This window comes from Miniopterus natalensis, chromosome X, assembly GCF_054644295.1.
Source record: "Miniopterus natalensis isolate mMinNat1 chromosome X, mMinNat1.hap1, whole genome shotgun sequence".
In the NCBI taxonomy this organism is placed as follows: Eukaryota; Metazoa; Chordata; class Mammalia; order Chiroptera; family Miniopteridae; genus Miniopterus; species Miniopterus natalensis.
In genome coordinates, this window is record NC_142103.1 from 57,338,101 (window position 1) to 57,363,647 (window position 25,547).

The 25,547-nt window shown below is 39.2% G+C and overlaps 1 protein-coding gene across 5 annotated transcripts in view; it reads right to left on the minus strand.

Moving 5' to 3' along the window:
- Positions 1 to 11,609: 11,609 nt before the first annotated feature.
- Positions 11,610 to 25,547, minus strand: part of TAF1 (TATA-box binding protein associated factor 1) — a 64,399-nt gene continuing 50,461 nt past the window's right edge. For all 5 annotated transcript variants that reach the window (XM_016207399.2, XM_016207398.2, XM_016207400.2 and 2 more), the window contains 6 exons: positions 21,054 to 21,121; positions 20,498 to 20,614; positions 17,323 to 17,448; positions 16,650 to 16,806; positions 15,625 to 15,802; positions 11,610 to 13,483 (listed from right to left, as the gene is read on the minus strand). In XM_016207399.2, the coding sequence (XP_016062885.1) occupies positions 13,258 to 13,483; positions 15,625 to 15,802; positions 16,650 to 16,806; positions 17,323 to 17,448; positions 20,498 to 20,614; positions 21,054 to 21,121 (872 nt within the window). In that variant the 3' untranslated portion in view covers positions 11,610 to 13,257. The remainder of the gene's footprint in view (positions 13,484 to 15,624; positions 15,803 to 16,649; positions 16,807 to 17,322; positions 17,449 to 20,497; positions 20,615 to 21,053; positions 21,122 to 25,547) is intronic.

Genomic DNA, 25,547 nt, shown 5'->3' on the forward strand with positions numbered 1-25,547 from the left:
ACTTCAAGAAATGTTAAAGGGATTGCTGTAGTAAGAAGTAGAATGCTTGGTGAAGCTCCCCTGTGAAGCCGTCCAGAATGGGGCTTTTGTTTGCTGGGAGTTCTTTGATTACTGCTTCAGTTTCATCGGTTGTTACGGGCCTGTTCAGGTTTCCTGATTCTTCCTGATTCAGTTTTACATGATCTCACTCATATGTGGAAATTAATGAACAAAATAAACTGATGAACAAAATAAATCCAGAAACACAGAAGAATGGAACAGACTGATGAATCTTAGAGGGAAGGGGTGGGAGGATGGGAGAATGGGTGGGAGAGATTAATCAAAGAAATTATATGCATATAAGAAGTACAAAATGGCCCTGGCCAGTTTGGTTCAGTGGTTAGAGTGTTGACCTGAAGGGTCTCAGATTCGATTTCCAAAGGCACGTACTTTGGTTGCAGGCTCAATCCCCGGCCTTGTTGTGGCTGTCGGAGCACATGCAGGAGGCAACCAATTGATGTGTCTCTCTCACATCAGTGTTCTCTCTCTCTCTCTCTCTCTCTCTCTCTCTCTCTCTCTCTCTCTCTCACACCCCTCCTCCTCTCTAAGTTCTCTAAAAAAAAAAATCAATGGAAGAAATATCCTTGGGTGAGGATTAAAAAAAAGTACAAATTGGTTGTTACAGAATAGGGATGTAAAGTGCAGCATAGGGAATATAGTCAATAATATTTTAATAACTATGTATGGTGTCAGATGGGTATAAGATTTATTGGGATGATCACTTAATAAGTTATGTAATGTCTAACCGCTGGGGTGTATACCTGAAACTAATACAATAATGTATGTCAACTGTAATTGGAAAAAAAAATTAACATATGGGTTTTAGAAACAGATAGACCTGTATCCAAACCCCGGTTCTACCATTTATAAATATGTGACTTTAGGAAAGTCAATTATTCTCATCTGTAAAAATAGGCATAGTACCACCTACCCTTGGGGTTACTATGAGGATTAAAGAAGATAATGTATTAAGTTGAACCATATGAAATTGCCAATATTCAATCTCATTTTCATGTACAAAAATGTTTTTCATATGGTTCAACCTAATACATAAAACATGGTATGTCTTATTACATGGTGAATAAATGGTAGCTATTGAAATTATTATTATGGAAGCAGGATAAGAGAAATGAATAGCATGCTTACTGAAACCCCCAAAACTTAGAAGAAATGAGCAGAAATAATCTCTTGAAGAAAAACTTCAGGCCTTTTTAGAAGCAGTAGAGGCTTCAAGTATGATAAAGGTAAAAGAGTTATTTGTATTTCGTTTTTAGCCATAAGAGATACACACTGAAGAATTTACTGGCAATACATGATATCTGGGATTTGTTTTAAACTACTACAACACCCCACTGCAAGAAAGGAGATAGGACAGATGAAAGAAGACTGACAAAATGTTGATCGTTGTTAAGCTAGATGAGGGGTTCTTCTACTTTTAAGCATGTTTGAAATTTTCCACAGTAAAAAGTTAAAAGTAAAAATCCACCTTACTGTCCTGGTTCTCATGTTCTCCTCCCTGACAGAGCAACATCCTGATTATAATAACTTCTTATAGAAATCTGTCAACTAGTAGAGAATGCACTAATGAACAAATATAAGTACTTGCTTGTTTGTTAAATTTCTCATTGCTGATTAATCAATTAGTAGGTGTTCATTTCAGTTTGATTTAAGGTTTGGACACAGCTGATTGTTGAGACTGAGACCATGGGTTGGGATGAAGGTTAACTAATTAGGTGGTCAACTGGTCTTCCCGGAGTGGATGTACTTGCTTCTAATAGTTTTGCATTCACTGGTTTAGCAGCATGCTTACTTTTCTACTTGAACTACAACACTGGTAGACTGTGATTTAGGAAATGATGAGCTGTGCAATTAGAACAAGGGAAGGTCCATCTCCCTTTTCCTATTCATTATTATTGGTAATAATAAAACAATAGTTAACACACACGAGTGCTTGCTGTGTGCCAAACATTAATCTAAGCACTTTATATTTCATTTACTTTTTATGATGATTCTACTATCCTATATTTACAGATGAGGAAACTAAGGCACAGGGGACTTGTCTAAAGAGCTGGATTGAGCATAGAGTTTGGCTTCAAAGCCGTATTTCTTAGGCACTATGGCATATTATTTTAATTTGAAAACAATGTCAGAAGTCTAATTATTTAGTAAATCATGCACATGAGAATCTCTAGACTGTATTTAGGCTCCAAAGCACCATATTACAGACTGGGCAAATAAGCATATCCCTGGCAAAATGCACAAAGATAGCATATGTTCATGGAAATTTACATTTTGTAATGAGTACTGGGGGGAGGGGACAAAGCAGCATAGCCTCTTTGACCTATACGTTGAGAGACTATCTTCCAAATCTTGTGGCCCTATTTATAGTAAGGCTTGACACCTAGGAAAAGCTCTAGACAGTTCTCTCTACACAGCTCCGACTGACATCAAAAGCCGTTTAAGTGCTTAAAATTTTACTAATTAGAAGTTTGCATGAAAAAAATATAGAATTTATATGTTATAAAATGAGGAGACCTTGAAACCAGAAGTCAATTGACTAAACTGGAATACAAAATGTATATTAATTGAATGGATGTATTACTATGTAATAACTTCTAAATAAGGATTTAAAAAGTTATCATGCTAGCCTGGACAGTGTTGCTCAGTGGTTGAGTGTTGACCCATGAACCAGGAGGTAACCATTCGATTCCCATTCAGGGTATATGCCCAGGTTGCAGGCTCGATCTCCAGTGGGGGGCATGCAGGAGGCAGCTGGTCGATGATTCTTTCACCACTGATGTTTCTGTTTCTCTCTCCCTCTCCCTTCCTCTCTCTGAAATCAATAAAAGTATATTTTTTAAAAAAAAAATTTAAGTCATCATGCTAGGATGGAGTTAAAGAGAACTTCTGGCTTTATTGTAAGAAATTTCTTTGTCTTTCCTTTTCAAGAATTTAATTACATTTCTGGTAAACAAATTCTGCCCAGTCTGATATTTATTGCTCAAAGTTAGGAGAATCCATACTTATTTGGTGATCTGAGTTAAATCTGATAACTTATAATCTAATTTTAAAGTAAAAAAAATAAAATCATACGAAGAAAAAATAACATGAGAAGCAAACCTTTTAAAACACAAAATATATATTCTAAACTTGAATTTTGGAAACACATTAAGAAACTTGGAACAAAAGCTAAAATATTTAAATTACAAAAGTTAGTGCTAGCCCGGCTGGTGTGGCTCAGCGGTTGAGCATCGACCTATGATCCAGGGGATCACAGTTCAATTCTTGGTGAGGGCATATGCCTGGGTTGTGGGCGTGATCCCCAGTAGGGTTCGTGCAGGAGGCAGTCGATCAATGACTCTCTCAGCATTGATGTTTCTCTCTCTCTCCCTCCCCCTCTCTCTCCCTCCCCCTTTCTGAAATCAATAAAGATATGTATTTTTTTAAAAGTTAGTGCTAAACAAATTCTTATGCCTTTTTTCACATCTGCAATATTATAGTATTTGGAGCTGTAAATCATGCACAGAGCTGTCTAGAGCCTTCAAGTATTTATTTTACTTTTATTTGTGTCATAAAGTTTACTTTAAGGCATGCCAATTAAATTGAAAGGTTCTGTTTTCTGACCCTGCCAGGATGGGAGGTGAAGTCAACATGTAGCTCTGAAGCTTTTCCCCACCCTTTCCACATTTTCACCTGTATCAGTGGCTCCCCAGGGCACTGGCTTTCAGCCAAGGGGATAACTCTGGGTCGTAGTGGAAGCAAATCTGAATGTGGGGAAGATTAATGGGGACAATGCGAATTCCAAGTCTCTCAGGTAATTCTGACAAATCCTCCTCTATTGAGGTTTTCTACTGAGCGGGGAATGCAGAAAGACTAACTGGTGTTTGGAATTTAACATTAAGGTTTCACTTTCAGGAGTTAGAATTACTTAAAGTGGTCTAAATTATGAACTTTTGTTTATTCAGAATAGCTAACATTTACTGAGTGTGTACTATGTGTCAGGCACTGTGCTAAGCAATTCATATGGTAAATCTTTACTTCTCACTACAACCCTGTCAGATAGCTGAGGAAACAGAACCTTAGTTAATTGCTAAAGGTCACATAGTAAGTTGTAGAAGCCACAGTATGACAGTCACGCCTGTATCTGAAACCACCACACTACACTTTCTTAAGACACTTGGATCTGAAATGTGGGTTTTTGTTGAAATGTTTTTTTCCTCCACAAAGAGATTCTACTGGAATCTGGAGTTATAGCTGGCATTTAGAAGGCTGAAGGAAGTAGCATGAATTGTAAATTTACCTCAAGAGAATGAAAATGTGCTGCCCCAACTTTTCTACTGTACAAAACTGGCAATCCTAGTTTTAACTTGCTTATGACTTTTTTCTTAAGATTTAGGAGTATTTAAATTAGGCTCTATTGTGCCCCGGCAGGGTAGCTCAGTTGGTTAGAGCATCATCCCCATACACCAAGGTTGTGGGCTCAATCCCTGGGTCAGGGCACATATAAGAATCAACCAATGAATGCATAAATAAGTGGAACAAATTGATGTCTCTCTGGCTCTAAAATCAATAAAATTAAATTTCATAAAATTATGCTCTATTGTTTGAGACTCAGACACCTTTGGAGAACCTCTCTTTTTAAATTTGTTCCTTAACCAGGAGTCCAAGAAACACTTGATATTATATACAAAACCTTGTATATACATTTTTTCTGGGAGATTTCACAGCTTTTACCATATTTTCAAAATTGTCCATACCCCCTAAACAGGTTAAGATCCATTATCTTAACCATTGTTTGATAGATTGAAAGCTGTTTAATAGAGCAGAACAAAGGTAAAAGGTTGAAAATTCCTTAATGATAAGGAATTGGCTTTGAATTTAAGTATTGAGACCTAATTATCTTTGCAATATTGGAGAAACTTCATCAAGTTTTCTAAATCAAGTATTGGGGAAGAGGGGGACAGTCCTCCCTATCACTTGGGAGGCTTTAAAAATTCCTCCTCCCAGACTCTGATGAGCATCCCCACCACATCTACAAGGTACCCCCCTTGAGATCTAGAACCTTTGTTTGAGGGGAAGAAACAAATAAAAGACTGGTTTAAACTCTTGCCTTCATGGTCGTAAATAATATGTGCACTATGCTGACATTATTTTAAAAAGAGGCAGGATGTCAAAATTTAGAATAAAGAAATTTAGGAAGTTGTCTAAAACAGCCTCTAATACACTTACTGCTGATATACTTTCTTCTGATATATTTACACAGTTGGTAAAAGTGAAGCAAAATATATCTGGCACCCTAGCAATCACTTCTCATTTATAGTTTCCTTCCTAAGTATTTAACCTTTTCTCTACTTTTGAACATTTATTTGCTCTCAGTTTTCCAATATAGCTTTTTCCTCCCCTTAAAATGTTCCTGATTTCATAAGAAGAAAAAAACACAGGAAGAGTGAATAATTTTGTGATCGTTAATATGACATACCCTCAACCGACTAAAATGCAATTTTTTAATCCTCACCTGAAGATATGTTTTTTATTGATTTTAGAGAGAGGAACAGGGAGAAGGAGAGAGAAATGTCGATGTCAGACAAAAACATTAATTGGCTGCCTCCTGCATGCACCCTGACTGGGGATCGAACCCACAACCTGGGTATGTTCCCTGACCAGGAATCGAACCCACTACCTTTTGGTGTATGGTATGACGCTTCAACCAACTGAGCCACACTGGCCAGGGCTAAAATGTAATTTAATTGTACTTTATTATTTGACCACTGCTTACATATACAGGGTGGGGCAAAAGTAGGTTTACAGTTGTTTGTATGGGAAATAATACAATAATTAATAAATAATAATACAAGAATAAACTCTGTTTTACGTACTCACAAATGTAAAGCTACTTTTGCCCCACCCTGTATTATAGATAGCTGAGTCAAATTTTTGGTTGATAAAAAGTCTTACTTGGACTATGTAAGTGAGAAAGAAATAGGATATAAGCATACATTTTTTTTTATTGTAAACTATGATGAATGGATAATTCTAAAAGTTGTAATGTAGAGTTGATTGAAAACACTGGATTCCAAGTCCCCAAAATGTGGAAAATCCCAATCTATATAAGCAAAATTTAAAAGAAATTATTTTGAAAGTATTACATCTATTTAAACCAATTTGCCAAATTTATAATTTGTATGTAAACTGTCAGTTTATGTATATTTATAAATGAGATACATAATATTAAAGGTAATATTTTTAAATCCTTGACTATTAAGTTATTAGGAACCAAGAAGCCAAGAATAAACTTGCAATATTATATGCCTGATAATTAAAAAATTATAATTCTGGCCCTGGCTGGTGTAGCTCAGTTGGTTAGAGCGTCATCCTGAAGGGTCACAGGTTCTATTCCAGGTCAGGGCACATACAGAAGTTGCAGGTTCAATCTCTGGTCGGGCTGTGTGTGGGAGGCAACCAATCGATGTTTCTTTCTCTCTCTACCCCTCTCCTTTCCTCTTACTCTAAAGTCAATTAAAAAATTATAATTCTCCACTTCTTCTAAAGAACTTGTTTACCAAAGGATTATTGTTTCTATTATTATTTTAATGACTACCTGAATCAGAATTATAGATGTGTGTATTAAAAATGCACATTCCACCCTAGCCAGTGTGGCTCAGTGACTAGAGCGTAAGCCTGTGCACCGAAGGGTCGTGGGTTCGATTCCCAGTCAAGGGCATGTGCCTGTTTCAGGTTCACTCCCCGCCCCGGCTCTAGGAGGCAACCAGTCGATGTGTCTTTCTTATATGTCTTTCTTACATTGATGTTTCCCTCTCCCACCTCGCTCCCTCCCCTCTACTTTCTGAAAAAACAATGGAAAAAATATCCTCAGGTGAGGATTAACAACAAAAAATGCACATTCCAAGCCCAGGATTTTTAATAGGCAACCTCTACTCCCATTTTGATGTGTAAGAACAGCTGAGGATAACATTAAATTGGAAATGTTGCTTGATCAGTTTCCCAGACTTCTCAGATAAGAATCACTTGGGACATCTGTAAAATAGACCACCAGCCTTCTTCTCCAGATGCTCTGACTCAAAATAAATTTTTATTGATTTCAAAATATGTTTTTATTGATTTCAGAGAGAAAGGGAGAGGGAGAGAGAGAAATATCGATGAGAAGAGTCATTGATTGGCTGCCTGCCTCCTGAATGTCCCCCATTGGGTATGGAGCCCAAAACCTGGGCATGTGCCCTGACCGCAAATCGAACCATGACCTCCTGGTTTATGGGCTGACGCTCAACCACTGAGCCACACTGGCTGGGTGGAAGTAGTATTTTTTAACAGGCACACCAGCTGTTTGTCTTCAAAGTCAGGGAAAACAAGTTAGATCATTATATTTAGGCAAATATTGCACTGTAATACCTAAGAACCTGGAATTGCAAAAGCTTAAACTAATAATAGGAGAAACTGGCTATTTCTACACTAATGTAGAAAAAAAGCCAGCATTTTGGCAACACAAACCTGAGGTTGCCTTTTCAAGCTCTGCCCCACTCCCAATGAAAAGTTTCCCACTACTTTTAGAATAAAGACAAAACTCTTTATTAGAGTCTACAGTGCCCAGAGGCGTGGTTTGTCCCCTTTCTACTGTGCTTATATATATCCAATATCCATCTTTCTGGTCTTAATTTAAAGGTGGTTCTTCTCTCTAGTCCAAGGCTAATCCCTCTCTCCTTTGTGCTCCTGGAACAGGTTTCCTCATCTGTAAAATGGGACTAATAATACCTATCTATGATGGTTCCAGATGAAATGAGGTCAGGTAAGAAGAGCTCTACGCAGAGGCTGGCACACTGAATGATAGCTATTATTTAATCAAATCAAGCTCTTTCTACTTCCTCATATTCAATTCTTTAATCCACTTGCCAACTGGTTTCTGCTCCCACCATTCCAAAGAAACTGTTTTCCTTAGGCTCACCAATTGCCAAGTCCAAATGACAAATTTCAGCCCTTATCTGACTGACCTTTCTGCAAATATTGGCCCTTGCTAACCACTCCCTCCTTTGGAATTCTCCCTTGTTGTCCCTAAACAATGTATCTTGGTTTGCTCATACTTCTCTGGCTGGTCTTTTAAAGTACCTTTTGTGGCTCTTTCATTGCTTACCTTTTCAAATTTATAAAAAATGTTTTAACTTTATCAAAGTAATACATGCGTTATTTCTATGCAAATGACAGTCACTCAGCAAGGGCTTCCTGGACCATTACATTAACACCCTCACTCCGTACCCTCTCACATCACTGTGTTTTTTTTCCACAGTACTTGTCACTCTTATTTACTTGTTTACTGCCTACATCCTCCACTAAAATTCTTAGCTCTTCAAGGGAAGGGGCTATGTTTTATTCGCTGCTATATTTGGAGCACCTAGAATAATGTCTGGTACCCACTATGCTCAATCAATATTTATTGACTAATTGACTGAAATATCTCCCATATTTAATCTGTCACCTGAGTCTAATCTCCTAAATTCTCTCAAATCTCTGCCTACTGTTCTTGCCTTACAACTGACTCACATCTTGCCTAAATGACTGCCACACCGTCACCAGTCCTATCTTCCTACAATCCATATTCCAAACTGCTGCTAAAGTCACCCAAAGTCCTTCAACAGATCCCTATAACCTTTAGGATTAAGTCCAAATCCTTTAGGAAAGACTGCCATGCTCTCTGTGATCTGGACCGTAACTAATTCATTTCAGCTCTCACCAGCCCCTTCCATGTGCACCATGCTCTAACCACCCCTAACTATTTAGTCGCATGCTCTTTCCTCTGCCTGGAATGATGCCTTCCCTACCCCCAATGCCTTCTTTGTTTGGCTAACTCACACTAGTCATCTCTAAGAAGTTCTGTCTCCCATGGTTCCAGACTTGGGGGTACATGACCTCCTCTGTACCTTTATAGGAAAGTGCATTTATCATTTCACTTACCACACTCTTGTGTGGACCTGTCCATCTCCAACACTGTATTCATAGCACCCAGCAAAGTGCTTGGTAGAGAGTAGTCAAGAAATGGTTATTGAAAGGAAATTAACCAATCTGTCTCTTTTATCCAGGTCTTCATCCCAAACTGCTTTACCTTTTCTGCTTCTACACCCTGACAGCTGTGTTGCTAAGTACCTTTGGAGAAAATCACGTAATAAAAGTACATTGGTATCATTTTAAATTAATGGTCTCTAACCTCATTGGTGCATTCAACACTCAGCAATCCTTTTATAGATTCTTAGCTAGCCCCAGTTCCCATTTCCCTCCGTGACCATTTTAAAAAAGAAACAAACATGAATAGAAGGGTTTACAGCGAAAAGAACAAGCCCTCTACTTACTCTACCTCACAGGTGTTAACAGTTTTAATTGTATAGAGGCAAATCTTTTCTGTGAATATGCAAACATGGATTTATATCTTCTTTGTCCCCTAAACAAATGAAATTAAATGCTGCCTACCATTCTATCACTTATTTTTTCAAGAATATCTTTGAGGGTACAATGCTAAGTGAAATAAGTCAGAAAGAGAAAGAGAAATACTGATGGTTACCAGAGGGGGAGGGGGTTGGGCAGAAGGGTAGGTGAAAGGGGTGAAAGGGGTCAACTGCATGGAGATGGATAGTAACTACTTTTGAGGGTGATCACATCATAGTGTATATGGATGTTGAATTATGTTGTACACCTGGAACTATATAATAAAAATATTATCTTCCCATATTAGCACATATAGATTTTTCTCGTTTTTCTAACAGTTACACATTTTTTTTACTGAATGGATGTAGCACAATTCAACATTAGTGTTTCTGAGGGACATTTAGCTGACCACCAGTTTTTCCTTATCTCCCTCAGTATTCAAGCTCCCATCTCACTTTTACTTTTCTCACAAGGATGATCTTACCTATTTCTCACAGGAAACTGAAGCTATGAACAATGAACTTCTTTGACTTCCTATCTCCCTTATCTACACAGTGATCTGTAACTATTTCCATCCTTTTCTCTATCTCAGGGGAAAGATCTCTTCTCCTACAGGAAGGAATAGTAACTAACATTCCCTCCTGTTTTCACAGGTCTTTCCCACAATTGTCCTCTCACTTTTTTCTAACCTCTCCTCCTCTATTGATTTCCACCCTAAGCCTATGTAAGCAGGCTTATTTATCTTCCATCTTAATACTCTCCCTCTTCTATTCCTCACAGCCTAGCTTCTTGAAAGAGTAATGTATGATCTCTATCATCATTTCCTCGTCATCCACCTGGTTCCTCACCCCGCTGCTGACTGTTCCAACTTTACTACAACTCTACAACTGCTTTTGCTAGCTAAGGTCACCAGGGACCACCTAGTTGCCAAAATCCAAGGGCTGTCTCTCAGGATTCATTTTACTTCACCTCCCTATGGAATATACGTTGTCTTTTTTATGCCTTAAAACTCCTTCCTTGGTTTGAAAGGTATCACTCTTCAGGTTTTCCATTTCTTACCACCCCTAAATATTGGTCTTCTCCAGGATTCTGTCCTCCATGCTCTTCTGACTCTGCACATGCACCCTGAGTGATCTCACCTACTCCCAAGGTTGCATAAATCCTAAGCTTTATACCTATCATACTTTAAACTTACATACTTCCAACTGAGCTCAGCTATTTCTCCTATCTTCTACCCTCAACCTATTCAGAGAATGGCACCACCATTTAGCCAGTCATCTAAGTCAGAAATTCAGGTTTTGCTTACTTTCCATTATCCAATCGGTCACCAAGATGCACTTCTCATTCCCCCTACTGCCAATGCCTCAGTCAGTTTAAGTCTCCATTATCTCTGCTCTGGCATCACTCTTCCCCAGTCCATCCATTTTCATGCTGTGGCCAGTTATCTAAAACGAGCATTTGATCCTGAGCCTTGTAATCACTATACTACCTATGTTCTCTATATTCCACCCATGCAAAACTACTTGTTCCATGAACAGACTATGTAGTTTCATGCCCCTAAGCACTGTTCACTCTGCCTAGAATGCCCTCCTCTCTCCCCTCCCCTATGACTGTCTGGTGAACTCCTTTCTACTCGTCATGATCCATCTCAAAGGTCTCCTTCTGAAGCCTTCCCATTCTTACTCCATAAACAGAGTTGGTACCTCCTTCCTCTCACCACAGCCCCTTGTAAATATGTATTGTAATGATCACTTTTTATTAAACTTAGTTATTTACATATCTACCTCTCATTCTAGACCTAAGTTCTCTGCAATCAGAAACTATATTTTACTTCTGTATCAGCATCTAGCAGACTGCTTGATAAAAACAGGTAGCTTGATAAATGTTGAATGAATGCATGAATACCTTGTATCCATTCACTCTCCCAAACCAAAATTCTAAAAGCCACCTTCCATTCCTCGCCCTCTTCCACCCCCCGAAGGCTAACTGGTCGTCAAGTCCTATTGATTCTAGCCCCTAAAGATCTCTTGAATTCATCCCACTCCTCCAATCTTAATGCCACAGCCCTAGTTTGGGCTCCATTACTACTTACTTGAACTAGATTTGCTCCCCTCCAAACCACTCTCCACACTACTGCTTTATTTTTTTTTAAATTTTATTACAAAAATAATACATACTGTAAAAAATTCAAACAATACAGAAATAAAAGCACAATACCCCACCCAGCATACAATCATATAAGCCCCCTCACCTCCAATCCCACTCCCCAGAGGTTATCACTGTGAATAGTTTAGCATATATTCTTTTAGACCCTTTCCTTTGCACACACAAGTATATATAAACACATATAAATATACACACATGATTTTTTCTTTTACAAAAATGGGATCACACTTGTCAGATGATTCAATTTATTTCTTCATTCAATATACAGAAAATTTCTAAAACACAAACCTGATTATATCACTCCTCTAGAGCTCCTCATTTCTTATAATATAAAATTCACTCATTAGCATCAAAATCAAAGCTCCTGATATGCTTCCTGCCCATCTTTCAGTCTCATCTCTAACCATTCCAGCATTAAAGGACTGGAACTAAGCCACCTTAAATCCTTTCTGGAACAAGGCAGGTACAAACAAACAAACAAACAAACAAACAAACTAGGAACACACTCTGCCATTTCTAGACTTTGGCCTTTCACTTCATGTTACATTCTACCTGGACTTTCCCATCTGGCAAGCTCCTACTAATTCTTCAACAATCAGCTTAAAAATTACCTCTATGAAGACTTCCCTGACTTTTTCAGACATGATCACTCCTCTATTTTCCCCTATACTTTATATCCAGCTCTTTAATTGCACTTCTCTCACAGAACTGTAATGCTTTATTAACATGTTTTGAATTTCACTCCCCCTCCCCCAACTTGATGGTGAGCTCTTTGGGTAAAAAAGAATGTGTCTTACTTAGCTTTGCATCCCAAGGATCTGATCGAGTGCTTATGATGAAACAGATGTTCAATAACAAATCTGTTGAGAATTTTATGATTCTAGGAACACTTACTGAGTACCTAATATGCACAGAACCATATCCTAAGCATGAAAAGAAACAGAAGACACAGTCTTTGCCCTAAGGAACTTACCATTTTCCTACCATTTCCCGTAGGGATGGGGGACAGAGCACATTTACATGGCAACATATCACTTCTGACAAACAGGCTGTTTCAAAGATTTGTAATCATTTGCCTCAAATCCATTTAGGAACAAGGCATTGCATAATCAAATAAATAATAAAATAATGGGCAGTTTGTTCAATAGGTTTATGTGTTCAGTGTGGCATAGAGACCACCAGAAAGAACCCAATTCCCTGTACCAGCAGGGGGGCTGTCACCTGTTCCAGCCTGCTAGAAAACTGAGATGATACCATGCTTAGAAAATTTCTAATACACCAAGAGGACATAAAGTTAGCAGTCCTTTCATAATTTCTCCTCCTTCCCCAGGGAAATATGATACAAAGAGCAATAAATGAAGTTAAAGGCGGGCACTGAAGAAGGAGGAGATTGCTCTATTTTTATCGGTGGTAGGGGGAAGGGGTTGCTTGATTTTAATTCAAAGGGTGACATTGCCCCAGGAAGATCAGGAGAGGCGTTTCATTCATTATTATTTACTTACTATTTTTTAAAGGCTAAGGTGTTAATCTGGTGATTTCAGGATCAGACACTGTACAAATATAAACAAATTGAATCACCTAGGCTGGAGAACAGGGAAGGCTGACCAAGGAGGCCCAAAGGAAGCCTCATTCATCAGAGTCCAAGTCACTGTCCCCAGCAATGGAGTGGAAATCCTCACTGTCCTCCTCGTCCTCTGACAGGTGGACCTGGCTTAGCACGCTCGGCCCAGAGCGCTGCTCTTCCTCCTCCTCCTCATCTTCTTCCTCCTCTGATACCTCATACCCACCGATGCTGCTGAAGCTTGTGTCTTGGGTGTTCGACTTGGGATCAGGCTCCTCATAGCTCCCATAACTGAGAAGAGAAACATGTCATCTCTCAAGCTCGGGCACCATCCTCTAGCTGACCAGTCCCGTTCTTCGTGCCACCAAGGGATCAGCCCATCTCACCTCCCCTGGACACTAAAATGACTAGTTCTGGACTGTTTACAGGTCCCTGAGAGAAAAATGATCCTGCTCAAAAACATCAACTTGCCAACTGCATATACACAAGAACCTGAATGAAAGAAACTCCCCTATGCCTGAACAACACACTGGCAGCTTATGTGACCGTAAATACTCTGATAGCCTCGCCTCATAGTTTCATCTACCACTTATGGTTTCACTCATGTACATATCCAATTAGTCAACAGTCCTAAAGATTCTATCTCTTCAGTATATCTTGTCTTTATCCCCTTCTTTCCATCCCTACTCTGCATGCCTTGCCTTCGTCCTTTGTTATCTCTGGCCAGCACAACTGAAATCAGTCTTCATGCCTCTAGTCTTGCGCTCCTCCAATTAATTCTTCACACTTCTGCCAGAGTGTGCTTTATTTTTTGTTTGTTTGTTTATTCTTAATTTTAGGTTTTTTTTAAAAAATCACACAAATAATGCACATTCACTGGTTTAAAAAAATTAGAATATACAACCAGAAAAAAGAAAAAAAATCACCAATAACTCCACTACCCAGAAATAATCTTTTGGTATAGGATCTTTAGATTTTTTTTTCTATGCACTTCACTTAGATGTTTAAACATTTTTTATTTACAAAATTAGAATACTCTTTAGGAATCTGCTTTTTTCACTAATGATTATAATGAACATCTTTATAAACATACATCTACAGAATCATTTTTATAGCTGCACGGTATTCCACTGCATGGCTGTAACATGATTTATTTAACAGTCTCTCACTAAGACATTTAATTAAGCTGTCTCCAATTTTCCCACTATTAGAAACAATGCTCTGATAAACATCCTTGTACAAACATCCTGATTGAAGGTGTTTTATTATTCCCATAGCATTTCCTAGACATGAAATTTTGGGGCCAAAGGGGAGGCACACTCAAAATGTTTGACTTCTGGTCCAGCTCAGTTTCCTTCTCTAACCAGCTTCCCTACCCCACTCCTACCCAAGTCCCAGAAAAATCCTGTGGTTGCCTATCACAGCACTTTTCATGTTATATTGTGACTGGTCATCTGTTGACCTGTTTTAGGTTTCCCATTAGACTGAACTCCATGGAGGAAGGGAACACATCATAGTGACTTTTGTACTTGTGATAAATATTTGCTGAATGAATAAATAAAGACTCTAACTGCTTCCTGGCTACCTCTGGCTAGATGGAGCATATGTACCTTAAATCCAACATGTTCAAACACAAATTCATTTTTTCCTCCTTTCCCACCCTATCTAGTGCCTGTTCTTCCTCTTTCCTATCTCAGTGACATTCCCATTCATTATATACCTAATCTCCTTACTTCCTAAATCCAGTCGATCTACCCTCTAAATAGCTCTTGAGTATGTCCCTTCCTCACCCCTCTCTAACAGATCCCAGTTGAGATCCTTACTGTTGTCCCAGGTTATTTAATACACAAATTTGATGTTACTTTCTTTTCCTTAGATAATGATTCCCATTACCCCAAATCGAAGTCTTAGCATGCCATTTAAGGTCTTCTGCAATATAAAACGCTGCTATTTTTGGAGCCACAACTCCCAACAATCTCCCTTCACTCTAGAACATACTCTGTTACATTTCTGTGCCTTTGAACATGTTCCATCTCTAAGGATCTCCTCACCTGCTCCCACTCATCTACTATTCATCTTGTAAGGCCCAGTTCAAATGTCCCCTGTGAAACTTTCCCTGATTACTCCCAAGAAGGGTGAGACACTCCCTCCTCACTGGTGACTTGGCACTTTGTACTTAACTTATGCTATAGCACTTATCACACTGTATTTGTAATGATTTTGTTTGTATCAGTCTCTTCCACTAGACTGTGAGCTCCTCAAGGGCAGGATATATCTTGCTCCTCTGTGTATTCCCAAGGGCCTAGCACAGTGCCTGGCCCTTGTAGGCGCTCAGGAAGTGTTGGATTGATGAAAGTAATCTGACGCTGGGCCCTCTGACATCATAGCTGGGCACTGATGCCACAGCCCTGTAGCATGTTGCTGTAGATTACCTGATGTTGCTATCCTCCAAACCATGAGAAGCCTCCCCACCGTCTCCCTCATAGGACATCATGCTTTCTTCATTTTCCATGCCCATCCTTGTGTTCTCCTGAAGCATGCGGGGCTGCTTGGGTCTTATCCCACCAGATTCCACATCAGAGTCACTTCCACTTTCACTCAGTTGTATAGCTGTGAAAAGAGGCAGATTCTGAGATAAACCTGACAGAATTAACATCTTTAGCTTGGTCTTCCAAAACTAGTTACCCCACACATCTATACAGGCATCTTGCCTGGACTCCTCACCATGCCTAGGGTCAACACTGGCAAGACCTGTAGTTTAGAAACTGAATCCAAATAATCATTTCCCTTTTCCATCTCAGTCCAATCTGTTTTTCTCCTATCATCTCCTCTTATACTTTTCTCCTGCCATTGCCACAGATCCATAAAATACCTCAAAGCAGGATTTTTTTTCTTAATTTTCCTTCCCTATTGCCACATATAACACTTCTTTTCTGTTTTTATCAAGTATTCAAATCAAAGGTGCTACTTAGCCATTGCCTTTTCCACTGTCATTTTGTATCTCCTGTTATATTTCTTCGCTTCCTCTAAGGATAATGAATTTGATCAATCTATGAGTGAGTGCTCTATACTCTGAGGTCTATTAATAGGACTTCAATAAAAGAGCATATATGGCCCTAGCCCATCTGGCTCAATGGTTAGAGTGTCAGTCCGCAGACTGAAGGGTCCCAGGTTCGATTCCAACCAAGGGCATGTACCTCAGTTGCAGGCTCGATCCCTGGCCCTGGTTGGGGTGTGTGTGGGAGGCAATCAATTGTGCCTCTCTCACATCGATGCTCCTCTCTCTCTCTCCCTCCCCTCCCTCACTCTACCTTCTACTCTCTCTGAAAAGCAATGGAAAAAATATCCTCAGGTGAGGATTAAAAAAAAAGAGCATATGTGGCTAAGAGCTTCCTATCCAGTCCTGAGGGTGCTATGGTGAGCTACACAGGAACAGAAGCAAAGGAGCAAGACTTACCAGAGAAAGGATTATCTCCTTCTTCATCACTCCCAGCATCCTCCTCATCATCTTCTCCTTCAGACATAAGCAAATCCTCATACAGGACACTGGCTTGAGGCTGTTGCACAGTTCCTTCCTCTTCATCTGCAAGATCACCATCTGCATCTTCACCTTCCTGAGTAAGACCAGTTGGGGGTCAAAGTCCAATCAATCACCCAAGTAAAGAGACCAGAAGCTACCACCAGCCCCCTCTTGGTGCGTCACAAGAAGTAATTTTGGTGGATAGACTTGTTTAGCTGGTTCCAAGGATTAAAGTCAGACTGGTACTCACTATGGACACCCTCTGATATCACCTGCCCTGTACTGGCTGGGCTCCTAGCATATAAAGGTATAATGTAACCATAAGCTTTCTGTAAGCATACTACACTGGGACTGGAGTCTTAGGTTTCCCATCCTCCTCCTCATCATCATCATACCCATCAACATCTATATCAGAGTCTTCCTCACACAGCCTACTTCAGCCCTGGAGTATCATGTGACCTGCCACCATCCCACCTTGAAATCACATTCTCAACTGCATTCCCAGGGCCAAGGAGTTCAATTATCCTTGACACACATCATATATCACCACCACCACTCTTCCACTCCGAAGTATACTACCAATCTCACAAAGAGAAAAAGAATATCCTACCTGTGCCACCTGCTTTTCTGGAGTGGTAGTGGGAATATCCAGGACAGACATATTGCTCTCATCTTGAAATACAGAGGCATCTCGAGACATACTGAGGGATGTGTTGGTATCATATAAATCAGGAGGCTGTGGCACAAATCATACAACTTAGCTTATATTCAGGAAAAGGAGTAAGAATTACAGAGAACTCCCCTGTAGAGCACTCACTGCAGAAAAAGGTCATGCAGACCAATCCATTTAGTGAGAAAACAGCTTGAAATAACTTTATCGACAGGTTTTGGGGAATCCTACAAATGTTGCTCATTCTAGCAGAAAGCACCAAAGTTATGGAACAATTCTATCTCCTAACAGCCTTTCTGGTAAATAACCTAGTTTTTTCTAAGCCCTGTCTAATTGTTTTTAGGTCCAGGACTTCATACCATTGCTACTTTGATTGGTTTAGAAATATCTAATAGAAAATGAGATCAAGAAATTTCAATACCAATAAGAGCTCACTGGAGGATGCTATGAGGCAAAATGGTGTGGTGAGAAATCATGGGCTTTGGAGTAAATTGCCCTGGGTTTGAGTCCTGGTTCCACTGCTTGCTAGCTGAGTAACTTTAACAAATTACTCAACCTCTCTAAACCTTGGTTTCCTCAATTATAAAACATGGTTGTTGGGAGATTTAAGAGATATGTGTAAGCGCCTTACCCAATGCCTGGCATTCAATAAATTATAGATACCTTCTTCCCTCTCCTGAAGAGAACAAGGATTTAGCAAATGGACTTATTCAGTGACAGCAGGGCAGGAGGGACCAATAAAGAATAGGCTGGAGAAATAGGAAAGAGTTCTCTGAGGGTAGAAACATTATGCAGCTATTAAAAAATCATGTTTTCAAAGACTAGTAACTAAAATAAAGCACTTGAAATATTATGTGAAGTGAAAACAAGACCCAAAACCATCTTGGATCACTTTAAAAGTTTGTCTATAAACACACACGTGAGTGCATGCATGCACGTTCACACACATCAAAGATTTAAAAGAAACACACTAAAATGTTCACAGTGGTTAGTTCTTAGTGAACTTTATTTTAGGTAACTCATTTCTTCTTTATATTTTCCAATTTTTCCCAATGAACATGTTACTTTTATCAACAAAAACCCAACATATGTTACTTTGTGGTTTTTTTGTTTTTGTTTTTAACAAGCAAGGTTGACTGAGAAGAGGATTTGAGAGAAAGAGAGGCAAAACAGAATTTAAAGGATTACAGAGCAGATAAACTAATTATGGGATAGAAGAGAAAATCTGGGAATGAAAGGCTATGTGGGAAACTGAAAAGTAAGCAGTTTTAAATAAAGTGTTAAGCTGAATGTATGATGCAATACAAGCTAGGTGGAAATGGCTGAGTGAAAATAAATTATTGACTATCATCATTTAGAGCTGGAAGTAAAGTATGATTACTGTTATATTTCTATACAACCAGAATTATACTATGACAGGTTAAACTTATGCAACACTCTTTAACAACATTTGGGTTTGATAGTAGTAATGAGTAAGGACAATCGCTCATGTGCATCTTCTTCCTCAGGTTAAGAGGTAATAAACTGGGCTTATTATTTTAAAATTTGTATATATGAGTAAAGGCAATGATAAGAGGGTGAACTGGAATAATGAAGAGGCACTATCTACACTCTATTCTTTATAGAAGACCCTCTAACTGCACCAAACTAACTGGAGGGAGAACAGTTGGCAGGTTTTCTTCAGTTATTTGCGATAGTGTGGGAGGGGTAGAGAAGAAAGGAAGAAAACTTTCAGGTCTAAAGTTCTGACTCACCAAAGAACTAGGCCCATGCTGTCATAGACTAGAACAAACCATGTGCTACTTTGTGGCTAGAGTCTCCTGGGGAATGATGGCTAAAACCCAGGCTTTAGTTTATCAGAAAGCACCTGGTGGAAGCTGTAGGCCTATTAGCAAATAAGGCGTTCCTGGGCAACATCACTCACCCAAGCCCCCTTGACCCAATCTGCCCACACATTCCAAAAGCCTTTCCTTGTTCTGGGCCTAGAAGAAGTATCTTAGGATTCTTTACACATGGCCCCTCAGTAACCTATGCTTTGGAATGAAAGAGAGTAAAAGATAGATAGGATGAGTGCATGAATGAAATATAGACAGCAATAATCCAATGGAAATCATATAGGTTGCATTATCAGTTCAGAGCAAAACCTGAGTAGAATGAAAAAAGTTTTCCAGTGGGAATTGGGAAAATTTTGCATTAAAATATTTGGTTAAATTTGAAAAGGTCTTTGAAAATTTTGTATACAGCTTTGTACAGATAAGAAAACAAATATTTACTGAATGTCTACTTAATGTGGCAGGCTAGAATGAATTCATTTCACATTTATAATAATCTTGAAAAGTATATTTTAGAGAAAATGAAATTCAGAGAGGTTAACTTCCCAAGTTCACAAAGGTAGATAGTAGCAGAGCTAAGATCCAAACCCAGGCCTATTTTATGCCAAACTTCATGTACTTTCCACTTTTCCATAGTGCCTCCAATATAGAAACCAAGCAGCAGCTATATTCTGGTAAGTCCTATTCTTCAAATATGCCATCTAAGAGTACAGTATATTCAAAGGTCAGAACAGAAGCACTAAAAATTTCTTATTAATCCTACTCTCTAGTCTTTGGGCTTATAAATTTAAGATTATAAATATTACCTGTCTTCATATACGAAGAGAGAGTCAATCCAGGAAAATGGGTGACATCTGAGCTACACTGAGACACATCTGAGGGAATGAGTAATCAGGAACAATGTGGCCCATGTCTATAACTGAGAAGTCTATACTCTGGGGACATGCCAGAAACCTAATTCGTAGGCAAGGGAGCTCCAAAGACTCAAGAGGAAGGCCTCTGGCCACAGTAATCAGGAATCTGGTATTCCTTAATACTGCTTAAACAACTAAGACCCCATCCCATTCATTCATCCCACACCTGCCTCTTCTGAATTCAACAAGGCCACCAAGACCCATGGCCCTCACTCACCTTAGCCTTTGAGAAGACAAGAAAGCACACGAAAGGCATATGAAGAGGAAGGACAGAGAAGAAGGGTATCTCAGTAAATATATCTGTTAACAGGCTCCCAATTACCCAAACCAATAAAACTGTAAGAGGAGGTTCCTAGTCCTCAGACTCACCTGGGGTGTGTAAGGCCCTGGGGTCATTGGGTCCAAGCTTTCTAATTCTGCTTCTTCCAAAGCTGCTTCTTTAGCTGTACAAATATCCTTCTCAAGTTGAGTCAAATGCTCATCATACTGAGAAATACAATTAGTGAATTCATTCAAAATGTGTTTTAGGTACTGGGGATACAAAAGTAAACAAAACGGACAAAATTCCTGCATTCATGGAGCTTCTATTCTAAGGGCAAGACACATGATAATTAAAGTAAATAATTACAGGGTGTCCCCCAAAAAGGTATAGCTCAATTTTGAAAATGGAATGTATTTTAATAAACACTGCCTTTATAATTATTCAAAGCATGTGTATACATTTTTTGGGACACCCTTTTTAGCTTGTTAAAAACATTTAGTTCTAGGTAGGAAAATAAAGCAGGGAAGGAAGTAAAGGCTGGGTGGGGGGGACGACAGGATGTTACATTTTAAAGTAGGATAGGCAGGGAAGGCCTCCTTAACCAAGGGAACAAAGGGATTCCATAAAGCTAGATCCCAAGGGGACCTCCTCTTTACCACCTACCTCAGTCAATGTCTGGTAACAGACGTTCACAATCTCCTGAGCAGTCTTAGTATACTGACTTTCAGGCCCTATAAATGAAAAAAGAAAATGCCATTACCTTTGCAGACTTCAGTTCCAAAAATTGACATTCTGTAACCAGAATGTGTTCCATTATTATCCTAGATCCCAAATATCATGCTTCAGCTTTAGCTTGGACTCTTGCTTTACTTTTGAAGGTAGAAAATTTCAAACATGTTAAAAAACAAGGACACTAATATAATGAACTCCCATGTATCCACTACTCAGCTTCAGTGATTATCAACACATGGTCAATCTTGTTTCATTTAAACCTGAACTTTCACACTCCTAAATTATTCTGAAGCAAATTCAGCAACATTTCATTACGTCCACAAATTGTTCAGTATGTATCTTTAAGGACTCTTTTTAAAAATAGGTATGTATGGCCCTGGCCGGTGTTAGTCAGTGGTTAGAGCATTGGCCCAAGAACCAAGGGTCATGGGTTCGATTCCCAGTCAAGGGCATGTATTTGGGTTGCAGGTTTGACCCCGGGCCCCAATCAGGGCCCGTGTAGGAGACAACCAATCGACACGTCTCTCTCACATCGGTGTGTCTCCGTCTCCCTCTGTTTCTCTCGGCCCCCTCCCTCCCTCCACACTCTCTAAAAATCAATGGAAAAAATATCCTCAGGTGAGGATTAACAAAAAACAAAAACAAAAAAGTATGTATGATACTATAATGCTGTCAAAACGCATAGAATGTACAACACCAAGATGTAAACTATGGGCTTTGGGTAGTAATGATGTGTCAATGTAGGTTCATCGATTATAACAAATGCTCTAATGCAGGATGTTGATAATGGGGGAGGCTGTGCATGTGTCGGGGCACGCGGTATGTAAGAACTTGTATACAGGAACTCTCTAAACCTTTAGCTCAATTTTGCTCTAAACTGCTCGAAAAAATAGTCTATAAAAAAATCTAACTATATTAGACCTAAAATAATTAACAATTCTTTAACATTATTAAACAGCCAATCAATATTCAAATTTCCCATAATTTCATAAATGTTCTTTTACATTTGATTTCTTTGAATCATAACCCAAATAAGGCCCATACATTGCATTTGGCTGGTGTGTCTCTTTAAGATACGTTTACATATTAGGTGATTCTTAACTAAACTACATACTTCCCCATATAGTCACAAGTTACAAACTGGTGGCTTGTAGGTAAACCCAGTTTTGTTTGGCCCATAAAAAAAAAAAAAAAAAATCAGCCCAGCCAGGCGTGGCTCAGTGGTTGAGCGTCGACCTAGGATCCAGGAGATCGGGGTTTGATTCCCGGTCAGGGCACATGCCCGGGTTGCGGGCTACAGCCGATCAATGACTCTCTCATCATTGATGTTTCTATCTCTCTCTCTCCTTCTCCCTTCTTCTCTCTGAAATCAATAAAGATATATTTTTTTAAAAAATCAGCCTAGTTTGTGAAAATGATTGAGCCATACACCCATAATGTATACACTTTTTGTGTATAAATTATACCTCAATAAAGTTTTTTAAAATCTGAATTTACAACATTTAACAATTGAGAGATTTCATATAAAAACCCAAATGTCTAACTTCTCTTAAAAATTTAAAAATATCTGGCAACACAGGGTCAGCATTCCCACAAGGTACCAATTGGCTGGAGCTAAGTAACAGCTGCCCCTTTTAGATAAGGCATGTATTCTCCAGGTTACCACAGTCCCTACCAAGTCTGCTTAACTCACTTATGCCTGGATCCTGAAGGCATCTGAGTTTTTAACCCCTGTCTTAAGTGCTTTATAATATTCTTTAATAAACTGTTTATACACCTACTCATTCATAAAACATTTTGAGTACCTTCTACATGCCAGGCATTATACACAAAAATGAATAAGATATAGACCATAACCTCAAGAAGACAGACTATACACAAATAGAGAATACTATGAAAAAACACATACAGTGTTCAGTAGAGGCACAAAGGAGGAAGTGGCCGATTCTGGGAGGTAAGAGGGAAAGATAAAAAGGCTTCACAGAGGCGGTGATCACTGAGTTAAACCTACTGTTTATCATGACATAAAGGATAAAATATATACCACATGTGCATGTAAAGCTTTCATGCCATACCCACTTTGTTACTATATGAACAAAGAAGTCTCTTTCAGTTAAAACCTCTCACAAATACATGCCATAAAAGATGTAAAATAAAGCTGTGTCCTCAACACAATCTGTGCCAAATACAAATAAATCAGAAAGAAAATTAAGTCAAGCATCAGGATATTTAGGGCACATAAATACAGCCAGAGCAGGCCCACAATCAAGAATAGTTTGAGCCCAGCTGGCGTGGCTCAGTGGTTGCAGGAGGTCGAGGTTCAATTCCCAGTCAGGGCACATGCCCGGGTTGTGGGCTCGATCCCCAGCAGTGGCCATGCAGGAGACAGCCGATCAATGACTCTCTCATCATTGATGTTTCTGTCTCTCTCTCCTTCTCCTTTCCTCTCTCTCTGAAATCAATAAAAATATATTAAAAAGAATAGTTTAAGTGTCCCCGGTCAGTGTGGTCAGTGTGGCTCAGTTGGCTGAGTGTCGTTCCATGCTCCAAGAGGTCGCTGGTTCAGTTCCCGATTAGGGCATATGCCCAGGTTGCCGGTTTGATCCCCAGTAGGGAGTGTGCAGGAGGCGGCTGATCAGTGTTTCTGTCACCGATGTTTCTCTCTCTTCTCTCTCCCTTCCTCTCTCTCTCAAATCAATAAAAACTTATTTTAAAACAAACAATAGTCTGAGTGATAAGAAGACTGCAGCTCAAGTTTCTAGAGCTCTAATCTCCTAGGGCCAGTAGTAGGTTGGTCCTCAAAATACTGATGGAAACAGACTACAAAGGTTATCAGACAAGGTTTCATGTTGATAGTAATGCATGATGCTAGAGAAAAAGGCTGTATACAGATTACAGGCCTCCTTCACCAAGCCAGTACAACATCAACTTCTCACAGTAGAATGGCTCTCCTTCCTACAAGGACCTGTCTCACGGCTAAAATTCTAGACTACAGATTAAGAATTCAGCCCTTAATTTCCAAAATATACAAAGAACTCCTACAACTCAAAAAGACGAACACAAACAATCCAATTAAAAAATGGGCGAAGGACCTAAATTGACACTTCTCCAGAGGACATACAGATGGCCAAGAGACTATGAAAAAATGTTCAACATCGCTAATCATCAGAGAGATGCAAATTAAAACCACAATGAGGCATCACTTCACACCTGTCAGAATGGCTACCATCAACAAATCAATAAATGACAAGTCCTGGCAGAGATGTGGAGAAAGGGGAACCCTAGTACACTGCTGGTGAGAATGCAGACTGGTGCAGCCACTACGGAAAACAGTATGGAGGTTCCTCAAAAAATTAAATATGGAACTGCCATTTGACCCAGTAATCCCACTTCTAGGAATATATCCTAAGAAACCTGAAAAACCAATCAGAAAGAATATATGTACCCCTATGTACATAGCAGCACTACTTACAATAGCTAAGATCTGGAAACAGCCCAAGTGCCTGTCAGTAGATGAGTGGATAAAAAAGCTGTGGGACATGTACACCATGGAATACTATACAGTTATAAAGAAGGGTCTCTTACTCTTTGGGACAGCATGGATGGACCTGGACAGTATTATGCTAAGCGAAATAAGCCAGGCAGAGAAAGACAAGTATCACGTGATGTTACTCATATGTGGAATCTAATGAACAAAATAAACTGATGAACAAAATAAATCCAGAGACATAGAAGCATTGAACAGACTGAGGGATCTCAGAGGGAAGGTGGGGGTGGGGAGAGATTAACCAAAGAACTTACATGCATATATGCATAACCCAGGGACACAGACAATAGTGTGGCGAAGGCCTGGGGTGGGGGATGGGGGTGGGGTGGGGGATGGGTGTGGGGTATAAGGGGTCAAGGGGGACATCTGTAATACTTTCAACAACAAAGTTAAAAAGAAAAAAAGAATTCAGCCCTTACTATACTTCTCTTTTGAAACCTAAACATAAACCAACCCTTCAACACCCCAATGCTATCATTTACAAGACAGGGAAAATTTAGTCTTATACAACTGCCAAGTTTTCTTATTTTTTGAAGATGGAACCTCTTCCCTCCCCATTTTCTTTGCAACACACAACTCTAAAGAAATACCCACTAATAACCCCAGAATATAAAAAAATACACTTATGTACATAGCCGATACACTTGTTTATGTGCTTTGATTACTAGCTGTGTCAGTAATCAGCTTCTGACAGTCCATGCTCTCAAGAGTTTCAGCTACTTAACTTTATTACTTTAAGTATTTTTAGTGAAAGATGGTGGTGGAGTTGGCAAACCACTGTTACCACCACCGAAAAAGGACAAAAATACCTAGGTGTTTTATTATCTCTACCTATATCAGGAATTTTTGAACAGGATGGTAATGAAAGAGAGAGATCC